Source organism: Elgaria multicarinata, chromosome 16 (genome assembly GCF_023053635.1).
Source record: "Elgaria multicarinata webbii isolate HBS135686 ecotype San Diego chromosome 16, rElgMul1.1.pri, whole genome shotgun sequence".
Classification (NCBI taxonomy): domain Eukaryota; kingdom Metazoa; phylum Chordata; class Lepidosauria; order Squamata; family Anguidae; genus Elgaria; species Elgaria multicarinata.
The window spans coordinates 4,423,784-4,441,058 of NC_086186.1; the positions used below are offsets into that span (position 1 = coordinate 4,423,784).

General features: G+C 45.0%; 2 protein-coding genes across 4 annotated transcripts in view; both read right to left on the reverse strand.

The window, feature by feature from the left end:
* Positions 1-17,275, reverse strand: part of TARS3 (threonyl-tRNA synthetase 3) — a 556,255-nt gene that overhangs the window by 170,391 nt on the left and 368,589 nt on the right. The gene's annotated exons all lie outside the window — the stretch shown is intronic.
* Positions 1-17,275, reverse strand: part of THSD4 (thrombospondin type 1 domain containing 4) — a 387,535-nt gene that overhangs the window by 154,494 nt on the left and 215,766 nt on the right. Inside the window, exon 1 of one of the 3 annotated variants that reach the window (XM_063142591.1) lies at positions 3,621-3,820. The exons of the other annotated variants lie outside the window; for them this stretch is intronic. Coding sequence (XP_062998661.1) covers positions 3,621-3,692 — 72 coding nt within the window. The 5' untranslated portion in view covers positions 3,693-3,820. Of the gene's footprint in view, positions 1-3,620; positions 3,821-17,275 lie in introns of those variants that run through there. 3 annotated transcript variants of the gene reach the window in all.

Consider the following 17,275-nt stretch of genomic DNA (forward strand, 5'->3'; position numbering starts at 1 on the left):
CAATAGCCAAAGCTCTCTGGGCGGTTCACATGAGTTTGGATAGTTATGGATCTGTCCCGCAGATTGTGCAGCAGACCGCCTTTCCCTGCCAGGGGGAGTCCCCTAACCTTGGGGATTTTTCAAAAAAATTGTTACAGAAAAATACAGAAAAATCTTTAGAGATGGCCAAAAAAACGCACATTTGGGGGGAATTTGCGCAAATTCAGATTTGTGCAAATTCAGAAACTGAAAAAAAATTCCAATTTCATCAATGAGCTGATGATGCAACAGAAGGTGCCTGACAATCTGCAAAACACACATGGAACGGATTTTACACTGTTAGCATAAGTGTCTCCATTTTTAAAAGGAAACTGTGGAGCAGCCATTATACAGCAGGCAAACTGTCATGTATGCGAGAATATCTCCTTGAGGGCATCCTTGCATCTGTCTTATCAAACATAAACAAGAGCTTTGGCTCCAGGGCTCCTGTGTCAAAGTTAGCTTAATGTAAGGCAAAGGGATTGTTTAAAAAACAAAGAGAATTGTTTAGCAAAATTAGCTATGCCCCAGTGTTATGTTCTGATTGGTTAATGCTGCTACTGGGCCCTGCCCCTTGCAGGCTCAAATACTGTACTGTATTCCCTATGTCTTTTGTCTGATTGCTCCCTTTGAAGAGGCCAGGCCTTGATTACTAATCAATAAAGCGCTTTTGAACCCTCTGTCGCTGGAAGTGTGGAGTCGTGCTTAGGGGCTGTTTGGATCTCGTCCTTGGGTGAAAAGAACATTGATCTAACAACATAACCTGTGAAACAACAACAACAACAATGACAACCTGTAGATCCCTACCCCACCCTCCCACCCATCCCTCCAAGGCCATTCTAACACTATTTAAATGCACTTTCATTGATGCCCCTCATCTTCCCATGCTGTCCTGGTGGTTTCATTGCTTATCACCATTGCAAAGCAAAACTGTCCTCCCAATCCTGCTCTTGTCATGTATGGCTCCACATGACCAATTGGGCTGAGCATGGATGGTGACATGCATTATCATGCTTATCCTTTGCATCCTTCCCCAGTTAGTCAACTTCATGTCACTGGATTAGAGCGAGAAGTCATTGGCTGGGTTGTCTCGACAATGGGGACAGGTTCCCCTAATGCCCACCTCTTTGTGAACAATTTTGTGACTTTTCCCCAAGAGAAGGGGAAAATACCCAACATGGGAAGCATGCTTTGTGTGGGAGGGAGACAACATTGTTGTCGTCCCCAAATTCTCCCCCTTTTCACTCAGCGGAGCACAAACTGTTCTGTGACTTTTCACATCAGGCATGCATGCTCTGAGCAAAGCATTTAAAGCCCTAGATGGTTTGGGTCCAGGTTACCTGCGGGATTGCCTTCTCCCATACAGTCCGCCCCGCACACTCAGGTCCTCTGGGGTGAACTTACTTCAGTCAGCTGAAACTAGGCTGACATCAGTTTCCCAGAGGACCTTTTCTTCTGTCGCCCCCAGATTGTGGAATGGCCTGCCGGAGGAGATTCGTAAAATTAACTCTCTGTGTGATTTTAAGGCAACTTTAAAGACTAGCCTTTTCCAGGCGGCCTACCCAGATCAATGTAAAATCAAGAATTTTTAAGATGTATTGATTCTTGTACTAATGTTGATCCCCGCCTCAACCCAAAGGGAGAGGTGGGTAATAAATAAATAAATAAATAAATAAATAAATAAATATATTATTATTATTATTATTATTGATTTTTTTCCCACTTTTCGAGACGATAAAGTCTGAAAGACTTTCTGTTCACATTTTGCCTGCTCTCCAAAAAGCGAAATGGACAGGGAGAACTCTAAAGCATGTGACAGCCAGATTACAGCATGAAAACATGCCACGTCACACCTTATCCTTCAGCAACTCGTTTCCAGGTAAGAACACAGCCCCTGCTTTACTGGCTAATAAGGGGAGCTGGCAGCTGAAGAGGCCACTGCCGCTCTGGGTTTGAGCTTAATATGGTTTTCTCTAGACCACATGTGCACTCCGCGGTGACAGAAATACTTTCCGTATGAGCTGCCACAGTCTCGTGAGCCAGAGCATGGTAAGTCTAGGGGAAAGGCTAGAACTAAGTGGTACAACACATGCTTTACCCAAATCCGAGCCCCGGCATCTCCAGGTAGGATTCACCCCTGAAACCCTGGAGAGCCCCTGACGTTTGGTGTAGACATCTGGAGTTGCCCGGGCTCCACATGACCCTGTCCTGCCCTTTGCTTGAGTAACAATCCACAGGAAAGTTTAAAGAGCTTTAGCAACAGCCATGTGGTCACAGCCAGGGTCCAGGCACTGCGATCATCAATGCAACCCAAGGAGACCTGAGCTTTTATTTCATTACAGCAGCCAAGACATTTCCCAACCCAGAATGACATCCAAATAAAGCTTTTGTTTCAGAAATCGCCTAACCAATGAATCCCGCATCTCCCCAAAACACACACACACACACACACACACACGCACAGGAAAGTGCTGGAAGTGAAAGTGATCTTTAGCATCCGCCCAGCAGCTGGAAGCGCAGATGTATGCTCAGCTCACTCCAGCAGCAGGGAAAGAAAATGTGGGGAGCTCCATAAACCTGTTGGAAATGTCTGACAACCCTAACCAAAGGCATGCCTTCAGAACAGAATCTCTCCCGTTCCTAGGTCCGGTGATATTTATTTAGCTCTTTTGCATTCCAGAGGACTTGTGCCCATGGATTATTACAAGCAGGCATAAATACAGATTGCAATTGGTTGTGACAGAGGTTACTAGTAAAGAGGAAACTATTGACATTTTTATGGCAGTCTTCAAAACAATGAAACTGGGTTTTTTTGTTGTTGTTGTCGCGTGAGGCTTTCTGCCTCTTTCCCAATCGATCCAATGGCTCTCTGAGATTTTTCAATTGAACTATAAAGGGAGGGATCATTCAGTGTGGAATGTTTAACAGTGGCAAACGTGGATCTCAAAACACGGAGAAGGAGGCCCCACTGATCTCAAAGGAACTTGCCTTTGACTAAACACAGTGTTCAACAGCAGCATCTATCTATCAAACAGACCCAGGGTCCGTACTCATTTCAGGATGAATGTAACCAAACACGTTCTGAATAAAACCACAGACAAACATTCCAAAACACCAGTAGTTTTCACCATTCCTCTACTGGTGAATTCGAGTCTACGCAAAACATGTGTTCTGGATATGCTCGTAACTAGGGGGACCCCCCACCCCTAAACACGACGACAGCGACAAAATAATGAACAGCAGTTTCCTACCAAAATCCCCCAAGTACAGAACCACACAGATGTCCAATACAGCAGAGGGTAGTAGTAAACAGTCCAGTATTTAAAGGAATTCCAACAAGCCCCACCCCCAATACACACACCGTAACATTATTTCATAGAAAATGCAGGGCACCTCCTTGTCAAACATACCAGAAGAATTAACTTTTCAACAGTTGGGTCCCCACTCCCTGCCCACCATCTTTCTTTACAATGAATGATATATTTAGCATGCTGGCTGAGTGGAATGACCTCTACCTGCTGTCTTTTTGACAGGTAGAGATGGGACAGGGGGACGACGGCAGCAAGGAGATGATTCCCGACAAGGTGTTGTGCTCAGCTTACCTCTTCCTCAGCTTTTGCTAATGCCGCGGCTTGAAAGGAGAGCAGCGTCAATAACAGGTAGCTGGCAAACATGATTACCCAACTCGACAACTACCCTAGAGGTGGGATCCGTTTGCCAAGTGCTAACAGCTAACAGATGCCCTGGTGTCTCAAAGGGATCGCAGTCCTGGGGGCTGCCTGCAGCTCAGTGCATCTCTCTCACTCTCACGCTCTCTCTCTTCTGTCTTGCTCACTGTGCTAACTACCGGGAGCTTCTGCACTCAGCCACTCTGCTCTGAAGACAACTGGTAAGCTGATCTTTGCAAGTAATGACTTCTCCCTGTTTGGGGAGGGGGGCCCGCGACGGCAGTGAGCTGGGGAAAGAGGTGTGTGTGTGTGTGTGTGTGTATGTGTGTGGTTAGTATTAAGTAAAGAAGGGGAGGGGCCAAAAATGGGCAACAACAACTCTGGCATCTGTTCTGATTTATGAAACTTTAAGAAGCTACGACAACTTTTTCTGCACAAGGAATCTCGCCACTGCCTTATTAACTTATGCAGGCATGACTGGAGAACTGGAGGCTGAAGGTGCCTCCGGTCTGGACAATTAAACAGTGGAAGATTTTTAAAGCTGTTGCTCCCACTCACTCACCCCCTGCCCCCCCCCCCCACACTAGTGCTAGAAAATAACCCAGCATCATTCATCACTATACAGATAACTCCATCATTACAAGTAACCTGAAAATGCAACGTAAGAAAAGCTATGCTGGATCAAACCATGGGTCCACCTAGCCAGCATTCTGGTCCCACAGAGATCAAGCAGCTGCTTGTGGGAAGCCCAAGGCAGGACATGAATGTAACAGCATCCCATCCCCCCCAGTCATGTCTCCCAGCATCTGGTATACAGAGGTATAATACTTCTGATGCTGGTGACAATACGTGTCCATCATGACTAGTAGCCATTTCACCTGTTCAGACAACACGCTAAGCCATGGTTAGGCCATTAAACCTTTTGCAGCAAGTGGTTAGTAAGCATGTTAAGACCATAGTTATGTAGCCACCATGGTTAGGAATGGTTGACACAACATGCTAAGTTGTGGTTCATGCAATACACTAAGCCATAATGTTTAGCTCAACATACTTAACCACCATAGCTTAGCATTCTCTTCCCAAATTGGCCCAATAGGAAAACCAGGTGCTAACCATGGTTGGCAATTCATACATCTACTCATATGGGTAGCCAATCATCTTCTAGTGCCCAGACACACAATGGGGGATGTGTTGGCATAGCCCCACAGCAGTGCCAGCTCAAGGTTTTTGAGGACCTTTTGGTTCCCCTCCCTCAGTGACTCAACCTTCTCACCACCATGGTTACCAGCTGCTATTGCTGTTCATCCTTTTGTCATCATTGCTCCCACTGGCTTGTTTGACAGGCAGAGAGCCAAGGAAGAAGTTGGCAGTAGCACCTGCGGCACCTCCTTCTCACCACCGCTGTTGTCTCAGCCAGAGTGAGCAGAAAGGAACAAGCAGGTTGCAGTGGGGAGGAGAGGAACAACTCCAGGGAGCTCTTGTCATTGGGGCCCTGCTGGGGTGTGGACCCTTGCCAGGTGCCTGACCCTTGACACTGCTCAGATTTACTTTTGGTTGTTCCTAATATTAGACTCGCTGTATTATAGCCAGATGCTAAGATAACTGGCATACCCAACATCAGCAGTTAGCATCCTTGGTCAACAGCTATCCTTAAGAACATCAGAAGAGTCCTTCTGGATCAGAACAGGGCTATGAAGTACCAGTTCTGTATGACTGTACTGTAAAAGAGCACAGGATTTGATGAGGTCACCCAAAGGCCACAGGTAAAACAGATCTCCGTGAAACCAAACAGAATGAAGTAGGTCAAGATTCCCACCTACCCCAAGAAAGTGGGTGGGTGGGTAGGTGGGTGTTTTAAATCATCTTTGTACATTTCCTTCAGCACTTCTTAGCAAAGTTTAAACAAACAAAACCGTGGTCCAATAGTTAAAATGCTTAATCTGTGCTGTATAGTTTCCATTTGTATAATATTAACATCCCACCCTCTTTGGCAAAGTAGTCAGGTGTGGACAACAGCATACAACATTCCCAAGAATGTATAGGGTGGGGCGGAGTGGGGGGAGGGAGCCACTTGGGCTTTCCCCATCTCAACCCAATCAGGTCTCACTTTACGTCAGGAAATCCAAGGGTGAAATAGCTTAGCAAATGGATTGCTCATGCTCTTTAAAAGGAGAGGCATATGTTTAAGTGCTTTCCTGGATCCAGGTCCCTCTACCCTTCAGATGAATTCCCAAGAATCCCCTGTGCTGGGAACCTGACAGTCCATAAGGCAGAACTCATGGTTATTCCACTATCCCATTCCAGACTAAATTTTCTTCACCTTTCTGCTCTGCTGGCTGTAATCCTTCCAATTTGCAAACACGCAACCTCTGGCTACTACCATTGCTGGAAGTAATTTCCTCTCTATCTATGCTATTCGATGGCAGGTGGATGTTTTGAATGGGCAGCTGATCAAACGCATGTATTTAATTCAAACATTCTAAACACCTCCCCCCTCCATGAAATTTGGAGAATCTAAACTTTGAAGGATAACTGGGTTTCAGTTTGGAAATCCAAAGTTAACCAAACTACTTTCTTCGCCAATCCCTAGAGAGTTCTCACCATCCAGATGTGGACTGACCACCTCAGTAAGAACGATTAACAAGTTCAGAGGTGCATGGGTTGACACTCTAGCAGGGTTGACAGAGATGCTATAGGAATGCATGAGTCCTGCCTCAAAAGTACAGCCAGCGTTTCCAAACTCGGTACCTGAGGAATAACATAGCACAGTTGTTCCCTGCCGAATTTCCCACATAGGAGCACCATCTACCAAAGCAATGTGGAACATTTTTGGGGCCCATGGGCCAGAATCCATTTCAAAAAAGCTCTCAGGGCTACAATGGTGGGAGGGGCCAAATGCAAAAGTAAGCAGGCCCAAAAACCCAACCTCCCATAAATTCCATTGTTAACCATTTAAAGTATGAAGCATGTCTCCTCAGAAGTAAGTAGGAGCAGATCCTCTTGTCACAAATAAGCAAGGCAAGCCTCTGCACATCTACCCAGAAGTGAGCAGGAAAGAGAAACTAAGTATCACTTTCAAATACCATCCCAAACACCAAGCCTCTGCACATCTAGACAGAAAGAAGCATGAGTAACATGTCTACTCAGAAGTAAGCAGAACAACCCTGTGCAGAAGTAAGCAGGACAAGGCTCAGAAGGGAGCAGGACTGAATCACTCAGTAGTTTCCTGCCCTGGCCCCACCAGCTCTGCCTTGCAGGGAAATACTCATCTCCATTCTACAGGATCATTCTCCCTGTGTAAGCATGCCTGAAAACAATAAAGGTTGTAGTCTCACATAGCTCCCATTCATTGCTAATGTGGTTTACAACAACACATGGATTGTAGTTTTGATGTGCAAGACATAAGAACATAAGAAGAGCCCTGATGGATCAGACCAAGGGTCCATCCAGTCCAGCACTCTGTTCACACAGTGGCCAACCAGCTGTTGGCTAGGGACCCACAAAGTAGGACACAATAGGCCTACTGACTCTAATACTGGAGGTAGCACATAGCCATCAGGGCTAGTAGCCATTGATAGCCTTTACCATCCTCTTCATCATCATTGCTACCTCTTGCTTGCTTAAGAACATCAGAAGTGCCATGCTGGATCAGACCAAGGGTCCATCTAGTCCAGCACTCTGTTCACACAGTGGCCAACCAGCTATCAGCCAGAGATGAACATGCAGGACATGGTGCAATAGCACCCTCCCGCTCATGTTCCCCAGCAACTGGTGCACACAGGCTTATTGCCTCGAATACTGGAAATAGCATACAACCATCCGAGCTAGTAGCCATTTGATAGCCTTTGCCTCCAGGAATTTATCCAACTCCCTTTTGAAGCCATCCAGATTGGTGGCCATCACTACATCTTGTGGTAGTGAGTTCCATAATTTAACTATGTGCTTGTCCTGGATCTCCCACCAATCAGTTTCATGGGATGACCCCAAGGTCTAGTATTTTGAGAGAGGGAGAAAAATGTCTCCCTGTCCACCTTCTCCATATCATGGATCATTTTGTACACCTCTATCCCGTCTCCCCTTAGCCTCCTTTTTTCCAAGCTAAACAATCCCAGTTGATGTAACCTTCCCTTGTAAGGGAGATGCTCCAGACCCTTAATACTTTAACTGACAGAATACTGATTTAGAAGCTGACCACCCTCCCTACCATAGTTTCTCCTCCACCCTAAAGCTGGGCCAAACATTTGAACTATGCAAAGTTCAGCCTGAATGTTGGGGGACTCAGGGGTGAAAGAGAGAGGTCAACTGCATCCTCTCTTTCTCATTTTTGGGTGAGGTCCTTTCGTTTTCAAACTGGGGCTGAAACTAGAACTCCCTTGCACCTCCAATCAGCTGGCAGGTGCCATCTCTCCCTCCCCGCAATCCCAAGGAGAATTGTGGGAGGAAGTAGCAGCTGCCCCACTCAAAGGACAACCTCATTTTGGTGTGTGTCAGCCATCATTTTCCCCCAGCATGTCCCTCAGAGTGGGGCACTTTGAGAGATGGGGAAGACAACGCCTGCCAACCGATCCAACTTGTCAGGGAGTTCTAGCGAGGTCCCTCCTGAAAACTGTATCGATTTCATTTCATCTTTATTTATTTATTTATATTTCTATACCACCCCATATCCGATGCTCTCTGGGCAGTTCACCCTCCAAAATAGCCCAAATCCCAATTTCATGGCCTGCAAATGGTGTTTTGATATGGGAGGGGGAACCAGGGCAAAGCCCCAGCTGTGCTCACATCCTTCTGAAATATTAACAACAAAGAAGTATATATTTCTTCAGAGATTTTTTTTTCATCATGCTAAAATCATTATCTCCTCCTCCTCTCTTTTTCCGTACTATGGTGGAGATGCTGGGGAGGAGGAGGGACAAAGAAGAGATCCTCTGTTGTCACCTGCCCAAATGTGATCTCAAGCATTTTATTTTGTCTGGCCTCTCTCCAGTCTTCTGCATTCTGATGACAGATTCCTGATCTCCTCCCAGCTTTCTCCCCCAACCCACCCAACCCCAAAAAAGACAAAAAAGCAATGAAAAATCTCCTTTTCTTGAGTGCAGAGAATGCAGTGCATGAAGAACAACAGTCACTGAGAAAGCAACTCCACCTTGAACTTACTCTTCATGTTATTAAGACCTCAGCTTCTTTGGACCAATGTTTGGCTGTTGTCATTGCAAAGCTGCATCTCCTGAACTCACCTCATCTTCCTGGCTCGCCGCTCTGACCATGTTACTCCACTTCTGAAATCTCTTCATTGGCTTCCAATTCACTTCAGAATCCAATATAAACTTCTCCTGTCGACCTTCAAAGCTTTTCACGGTCTAGCTCCTTCCTATCTCTCCTCTCTCATCTCACACTATTGCCCCGCTCGTCCTCTTCGCTCCTCTGATGCCATGTTTCTCGCCCGCCCAAGGGTCTCTACTTCCCTTGCTCGGCTTCTTCCATTTTCCTCTGCTGCCCCTTACGCCTGGAACGCTCTTCCAGAACATCTGAGATCCACAAGTTCAATCGCAGCTTTTAAAGCTCAGCTAAAAACTTTTCTTTTTCCTAAAGCTTTTAAAACTTGATGTTGTTTGGACTTTACACTGTTAGTTTTACCCTACCCAGTGCCTGTTTACCCTACCCAGTGCCTATTTGCATTCTCTTCCCCTCCTTATTGCTTTACTATGATTTTATTAGATTGTAAGCCTATGCGGCAGGATCTTGCGATTTACTGTTTTACTCTGTACAGCACCATGTACATTGATGGTGCTATATAAATAAATAAATAAATAAATAAATAATAATAATAATAATAATAATAATAATAATAATAATAATAAAAACATGTCATTGACCTCTTCAGAATGCCCCGGTTTTGCAGTTCTTCCAAGGACATTTCTCACACACCTCTTATTATGTCCTCAATGCCACATCTACTACCAGGAGTCTGGATTTTGTAGAAAGTGAGTAGGGCATACCCTACAGTTTGAAACTCTAATGCCAGTTTATACAGATATACCAGAAAGGTGCCCATTGTTAGAATGGGCCATATTTTTGGTATCCCATATGCCACAGAAGCAGAATGTCAGGTTCTGTCCTGCAGCACCACCTAGTGGCCGCAGTGCACCTTGCCGGCTGCAGAGTAGTTGCAGGATCCAGGCTCATATCATTCAGCACTCCCAGATGGGCTGATGCAGACCATCTGGGAGCAGCCAGGAAAGGGCTATATAAGAACTACATTTCCACTCCAGCTTTGCCACTGCAACATGGTCTCCTGTGCCTGATGCAGCCTGTTTCTGACTACCTGCAATCCCAGACATTGCCTGACCTTCTGTTTCTCCTGACCACGCCTTTTGTCTCTGGCCCTGCCTGAACTCTGTTTGCTGGTTCAACCACCATCCGTCCCAGCCCCGGCATTCCTGCTCTGAGGCTTTGCTGCCCACGCCCCAGACCCTGACACAGAAACACTCTGCTGTGTTTTCTTAATAGGGAATTTGAACACAGGGCTCCTGCACACACACACACATACACTCCATCTCCACTGCAGAAGAGTCCTGTGATGCAGTTAGGTAATTTTAGTAATCTTACCCCCACCCCTTCTTTAGATGGTAATATGCATGTGCTTCAAGCTGTCATAAGCCATTTGGGAGCCCTCCAGTTCATTCTGCTGAATGGGACCCTGGACTTCTGCCCCAAATTCCTACCCTGTGCCACTAAACAGCAGAGAGAAGTCACAGCTCTGATGGCTGATCTAGGATTCTACTAGCTGTTTCAAGTACCCTATCAACAAAAAACGGTAAGCATAAGAAAATAGAGGGACGCCTAAAATGCCGCCAGCCCTTATGATCTCTCTGCAAGTACCCTGGCCTTTTTTCTAGCAACATCCATAATGCAAAATCGCTTCCATCCACTCCAAGAACACACTATGAAGAATAGTGCTTAATCTCCAGAGACATTTTTACTATCCATTTACAGGGGGAAATCCCACATTTCAGGGTCCTATAATTCTAAATGCTGCTGAGAGGGGCTATGGAACTGCAAGCAATAGCCAAATGAAGTATTTGGCTACAATCTTCAGACTTTATTGAAACCAAGATCAAAACACACCAGATTAGGCTTCGCACAGCTGGTGTAAGTGAACACCAATGCTCCTTCATCCCAAAAGGAAACATTAAAAATAAAAACCAACAACAAAGCACATTCCTCCGGCATTCTCCACACTGCAAAGAACCCAAAGAGAATAGTCCGAGGAGAACTAATCTTGTTCTTATATTACCAATATGTTGGGCAACACCCACAGGGCTTTGGCGTCCATTCTATAAAACCCTGGAATCACTGAAAGAGTCAGGGCCATTCCATCACTTATCTGTTTTTTGTCCTTCAGTGGGTGTGGTCTACACAAAGGTAAGCAAACCAATTATTAGTTTACTTGGAGCCTATGGGAGCCAGGAAACAATGGATTTGTGTGTTACTGTTGGGGTTGCAGCTCACGGTGTTGCCTGGGTGGTGTACTGTTCTTCTGAAGTTCTAGTGTGATCTCACCCAGGCCTGCAATTAGGCCCGCTGGCCTGGAAAGACTATAAAAGCTTCCAGATCAGGAAGGTTTTTCACCCCTGGGTAATAACAGTCCTCGCAGCAACTCATTTCTTCCTCTGACTAGAAAATACTTGATTTTATTTTTTAAAGGATGTTGGAGGAACTAAAACTGAGCGATGTTTTCAACCATGCTGAGGACTCTTAAATGTCTGGATTTGAAACCCTGTGTTTTGGTACTGAATAAGGTTGCCAATTCTTCTTTTTCTGGAAGGTTTCTTGCCTTTGACATCTACCTGGTAAGTGGGTACAATGTGGTCCTCTCCATGGTGGGAATAGCTGTACCTATTGAATAAGACATTCCCAACTTTCAAAAATTCCTTCATATTTGAAATGGAAAGAACTTCTGAATGCAGGAGACAGTGAAACTGACAGATTCGTCCATCTCTGGTGGTGATTAGGCTTTGGAATATGACTGCTATGTTGCAGATTGGGAATCTTCCCTCTTGAAGGATTGGCTCGCAGCCAAGCAGGGGTGACTTGACCACCATTTTGTTAGGTCTGCATGTGTCCTAAAAGAACCGTTTCAGAAGTACACAAAAGCTGGCAAATTCACAGATGTTGTGCCTCGTCCAAGTACTAGCTGAAGCAGTTTTGGTTAGAGCTAGCCCACAAGCAGTAGTATACTAAATGTAAGCTTGTCTGTGTCACATATTTAAGAAACCAAGGGTGGTGTAGTGGTTCGAGTGTTGGATTGGGACTTGGGAGACCAGGGTTCTAGTCCCCGTTTAGCCATGAAGCTCACTCGGTAACCTCAGGCCAGTCACTGACTCTCAGCCTAACCTAACTCACAGGGTTGTTGTGAGGATATAATGGAGAGAAGGAAGAGGACCATGCAAGCTGCCTTGGTTTCCTTCCAAGAGGAAAACAAGAAAAGAAAAATATGGTATAGAAATGTAATAAGAAAACTTAAGTTGAGTCAAGTTTGGACAGCCAGAACAAGGAAGCACAGAACAAGAAACAGATCCGTTGCACGCCTGGTGCAAATTACTGCTGTGACTCAGATGCCAGAACAAATTGCTCAGAATGACCCTCGTTTTAATTAACAAAGGAAACATTGATGTGGTGATTAACTTAATGAAATAAAAAGTTGTGGAAACTGCTTAATCAGAGGATGCATTTTTTAACAGTTTATCCTGAAAAGGGAAGGGGAATATGGGTGTATGGTGGTTGTTTCCCCCGCCTCTCCTTTTAAATGCTGGCTATATGAAAACAAAAGAAGTGTGTTGTCCAACAAGACAATATGCATATTGTCTCCAAGGGCTGATTCACATCTGAGACTTCCCTCTATGGGCATACCTTTCAGATGAGTCATAGGAAGACAAAACATGGGAAATGATGCCGCAGAGTGGATCACCAGCAGGGCTCTTTCAAGAAGGATCCATGAACAGGATACCAGGTTTTGGCTGGCTTCCATGCCTGGAATCAGCCCGGGGGGTGGAGAAGATCCCACACGGATCACCTCTCGTAGAGATAGGGAACCTGGTGCCCTCCAGATGTTTTGGACAGTGGTGCAGTATCCAATGCGAGTCCTACTTAGAGTAGATCCATTTAAATGAATGGGACAAGTCTCATTCATTGTAACAGGTCTACTCTAAACAGGGCTAACATTGGATACTACCCTGTTACTCTTACAGTTCCTGATCATTGGCCATGATGGCTGGGGCTTATGGGAATTGTAATCCAAAAGCCATATGATTACTCCTGACCTATTCCATCCCAACATTTTTCATGTGCTCACCTTGTTATAAAAAGCACCCCTATGCCTTGTTTTGACAAACATGACGTTGTCTTGTGCCCACATAAATGTTCCATTGAGTTCCTCTCTCTCTCCTTCTCCCTCTGAACCTTCTTGTCTTCTATGATCAATTTGTGAAGTTCTTCTGAAAGTGACACACACACACACACACACACACCACAATTCACCACCTGCAAAAGGGGTTGTGAATTTGGGCAAAACATTTTTTGCTCAGCTTTAGGAGACCCTGCATTAATCCTGGCCTGGACACATTGACTATGCATTTCTCCCAGCCAGGCTGATGGTGCCATAAACTCCTTGGTGTGGACAACTCCTGACCCCTTTGCTAAAAGTCTTGCTTAAAATCCTAACGAGTAAAAATTAACAACAGAGCAAGGATGGTGTTGAATGCACCAGATAGCGATCTGTAGAGTATGCCATTTTCCCTCCAGTGAAAAGAGAGGGGAAAAGACACACTCCCAGAGAGAAAGAGAAGGGGACGGGAGGCACATTTCATGCAGATGTATGCAGCACACAATTTAACGTAACAGGTAAACTCCACACAGGGTATCAAATTGATACAGTCTGACCTCAGCGCACCTTGTCAGAGGCCCCCTGGGAGATTAGCATTGGGGGGCGGAGGACTGAGAAAGTTTAAATTGATGCAACTTTTACTAAACACAAGTAGCTTTTCTGAGAAACATCTGTATTATACACTCTGGTCACCAAGGTAAAACTTACCAAGGTATAGAGAACATTCTGAAATTTACAACTTTGCAAGTATACAAAAGCCGGAATGGCCTTTTAAATTGGACTCTTTTTTCCCCCAGGTCGCCCACACAAGTTGCATTTGAAAGTGGCTGAAGATGCAGATTTACAAGGCTAGACGGGCTTCTATACAATGCCTTAAACATCTGTTGGATGTCTATGCCGAGTCAAATATGTGGCCATACTCAGTTTCACAAGGAGACTGTGGGTTCCACCTCCCTCCCCCTTCCTAACAAAATACCTAATTTCTTTTCCAAGCTGCTAGAAGTAAGATTGATTTCCTCAGGTTCCAATGAAGAAAGACACGCCAAGCCCAGGACTGGGAGAAACCAAGCTTATCAGGACTTTGGCATCCAAATGGCCATTTCCCCCCATGAAAATCTGTCTGGGCTTTAAGATCTTTGGCTCACAAACTCTCAAATAGAATTTCTACTGGTGCTGATTGGGGAGAGGGATTTTTTGGTGGTGGCACCCCATATATGGAGCATGTCCCCCAGAGAGGTACATATGTTTAGGGGAGGGTGTGTGCATGCCCACACTCTTGTTTACATGCCATTTTAAGACCGTTCAGTTTGACAGAACTTTTAAGCAGTAACTCTTGTCTGTTTGTTTCTTTATTTTGTCATACTGCCTTTGCTTGATCTGGCCGCAGTGGCACATGCCTTCATCACTTCCAAAATAGATTACTGCAATGTGCTCTCTATGGGGCTACCCTTGAAGAGTGTTCAAACATTGCAGCAGGTGCAACACTCAGTGGCCAGGATGTTTCCTGGTGTGTACTTTTCAGAACATATGATGCCACTTACATCAGTTTCAGTGGTTTCAGATTTGTTTCTGAGCTCAATTCAAGATGTTGGTTCTTACTGCTAGAACCGCCCAGAGAGCTCCAGCTATTGGGCGGTATAGAAATGTAATAAATAAACCCAATACAGCTTGGGGACAAGATATCTGAATGAGAGCAACTTCCCTGCCTAGAGGTTACAATCATAGTAACAGGCCTTGCTACCACCTACATAGATAATAGGAAACGGCCTTACCCTGAGTCAGACCCTTGGTCCATCAAGCTAGTATTGTTGACACTGACTGGCAGCAGCTCTCTAAGGTTTCAGGTGGAAATGTTCCCAGCCCTGCCTGGAGATGTTGGGGAGCAGACCTGGACCTTCCGCATGCAAAGCATGTGCTCTACCACTGAGCCAAGGCCTTTCCCTCCCGGAAGAAGCTAGAACAGTCCCTTCTGGTTTTTAGGCAGGCAGCAAAAACATTTTTATTTTGTCCAGCTTTCAATGGTGTTCAATTAAAATATTGCCATTTTAATTTCTTAACTCTTTTTTTAAAAAAGTATTGCCATTTAACCTTTGCTCAAGTGTTCTTAATACAGTTTAAAATTGTTTGATGTTTCTGTTGTTTTAGAGCACTGCAAACTGATTTGGGTGGGGAGGTTTGTTTAGGGCTGAAAAGCAGTCCAGAAATTCTCTTATAAATGAAATAAATAAATAACAGTCCTGGACTGAGAGTCCAATAAAGAAAGGCCGTTCAAAGGCAGGTCTTTCAGGACCTTGGATAGAGACTGAGGAGTCGCTGACCTGGTGCTCTCATAGGGCACAGTGTCATTCTAAACTCTGTTTGTTTATCCTTCCAGGCCTAAGTATCCCCCTTAGGCTCCACCCATTTGCTGAGTATAGAGCTTTAAAGGGGCAGCCTTTCATTTCTGGGGTCTACCACTCTGCAGCTTATCTCTGGTTTATTGTCAGATGCGTTGCCTGCATGTGCAAATAGACCCATTGGAACTGTGCTTAAAGGACTGCAGGCATGGGTGGGGTCCCGTCTTGTTAGTAGCACTGAGGTCTCGGAAGACCCCTAGGCTCAGGTTCAGTGCCAGGGCCTGGGCAGAGTGCTACTTCAGTTCAGATAATTCTTGGAAATCTACATTTCAATCTCTCTACTCCAGTTAAGATGCTGGCAGTCACATTCTGGGCCAGCTGACTAGCTTCCTTCCTTGGCCACTAATTCTAAATGTACTGGCCATCTACCATCAAACTCTGGGTACTTATCTCCCTCACTCCCATCAAACACCCCAGTCTTTGGCCATTACTTTCACATTCTGGGGAGAAGACCAATCTGCACCATTCGTCTCCTCCCCTGCTCCCCAAAATGTGAAAGGACTGGACAAAGTCTGGGGTGTTCGATGGGAATGAGGGAGATAAGTACAGAAATGTATTAAGCACAGAAATGGAATATCTTTGTTCTGTTTTTGTTTTCAATGATGGTGTGCTGCCAAGAGGTCCCATGGCCTGGACTGTTTTTGCAAGTCCATCTTTTAAAGCAAATCTTCAGAACTGATGTGAGGAAATCTATATTCTTTTTTTTCCTGATAAACCTGTGTCTGGGATTAATTACAGTGACATCTTGGGGCCCTTTTAAAACTCTGTGTAGCCTCACATATCAACTAGCTCTTCACCAATCATTCCCAAAGGCTATTTGGCAAGTCAATTTGGCCTCTGACTGTGTGTGAGATAGGTGGGATTTTTCAGTGACATAGAAGCCCTGTAAACATTGGACGCACATGCAGAAGTCTGGAAAATTCAGGCATCATCAGGATTGCCTTTACACTTAGAAGGAGACCAAAATACTTAAACATAAGCTCAGTTTTCTCTCTAAGATGGGCAATTCTCCACCTGAATTAGTATTCTTTCCCAGGCCTCTGAAAGTGGGGTGACCAGACATCTTGTACCTGCAAGAGTAGGGCAGAGGAGATTCTTTCATCAAACAAAACTTTTCTCACTCCTATAGAGCAAGTGGCCCCTGCTAGAATGCCCTCTTCTACCCAAGGTATTAAATACTTCCTTAAAAGTACAAGGAGGGATCATTGCTTAGTAGTAGAGTTCTTCGTTTTCCAGCTAAGATTGGGGAAAATGCCAAAACATCTGGAGGACTCTAGGTTGCACACACTTGATGAGACCAGCTCTGGGCTAACTAAAACAATGGTAGAACCCAGTAATAGGCAACTTCCTATGTACCTAACTGCTTTCTTTTGGGAGACAGACTAGAGCTCAGTGACAGTGGACCACATGCTTTGTATGTAGAAATTCTCAGGTTCAATTCCTGGCATCTCTAGTGTTGTTGTTGTTGTTGTTGTTTTAAGGATCAGGTAAGAGGTGGAAGACATCTCTCTGCCACAGAGTTGTCAATGTAGACTATGTTGGACAAGGTGTACAAATATTATGACCCTAGTACAAGGCAGCTTCCAATGTACCTGTCCTCATTTGCATCTGCTCACCTAGTCTGAAAGCAAATTACTACACAAGATTTTTCCAGCCACTTGCAACCTTCCAAGTTAACCAAAGATCAAAATAGAGATGTTCTCGCCATTAGCTCTCATCTAGGGCAAAGAACTTCTTGTTAATCTCTATTGATTTGGCAGCGATGCTAATAATAATCTTCTGTAGCCAGAACTGATTTCTTCATGAGAGAT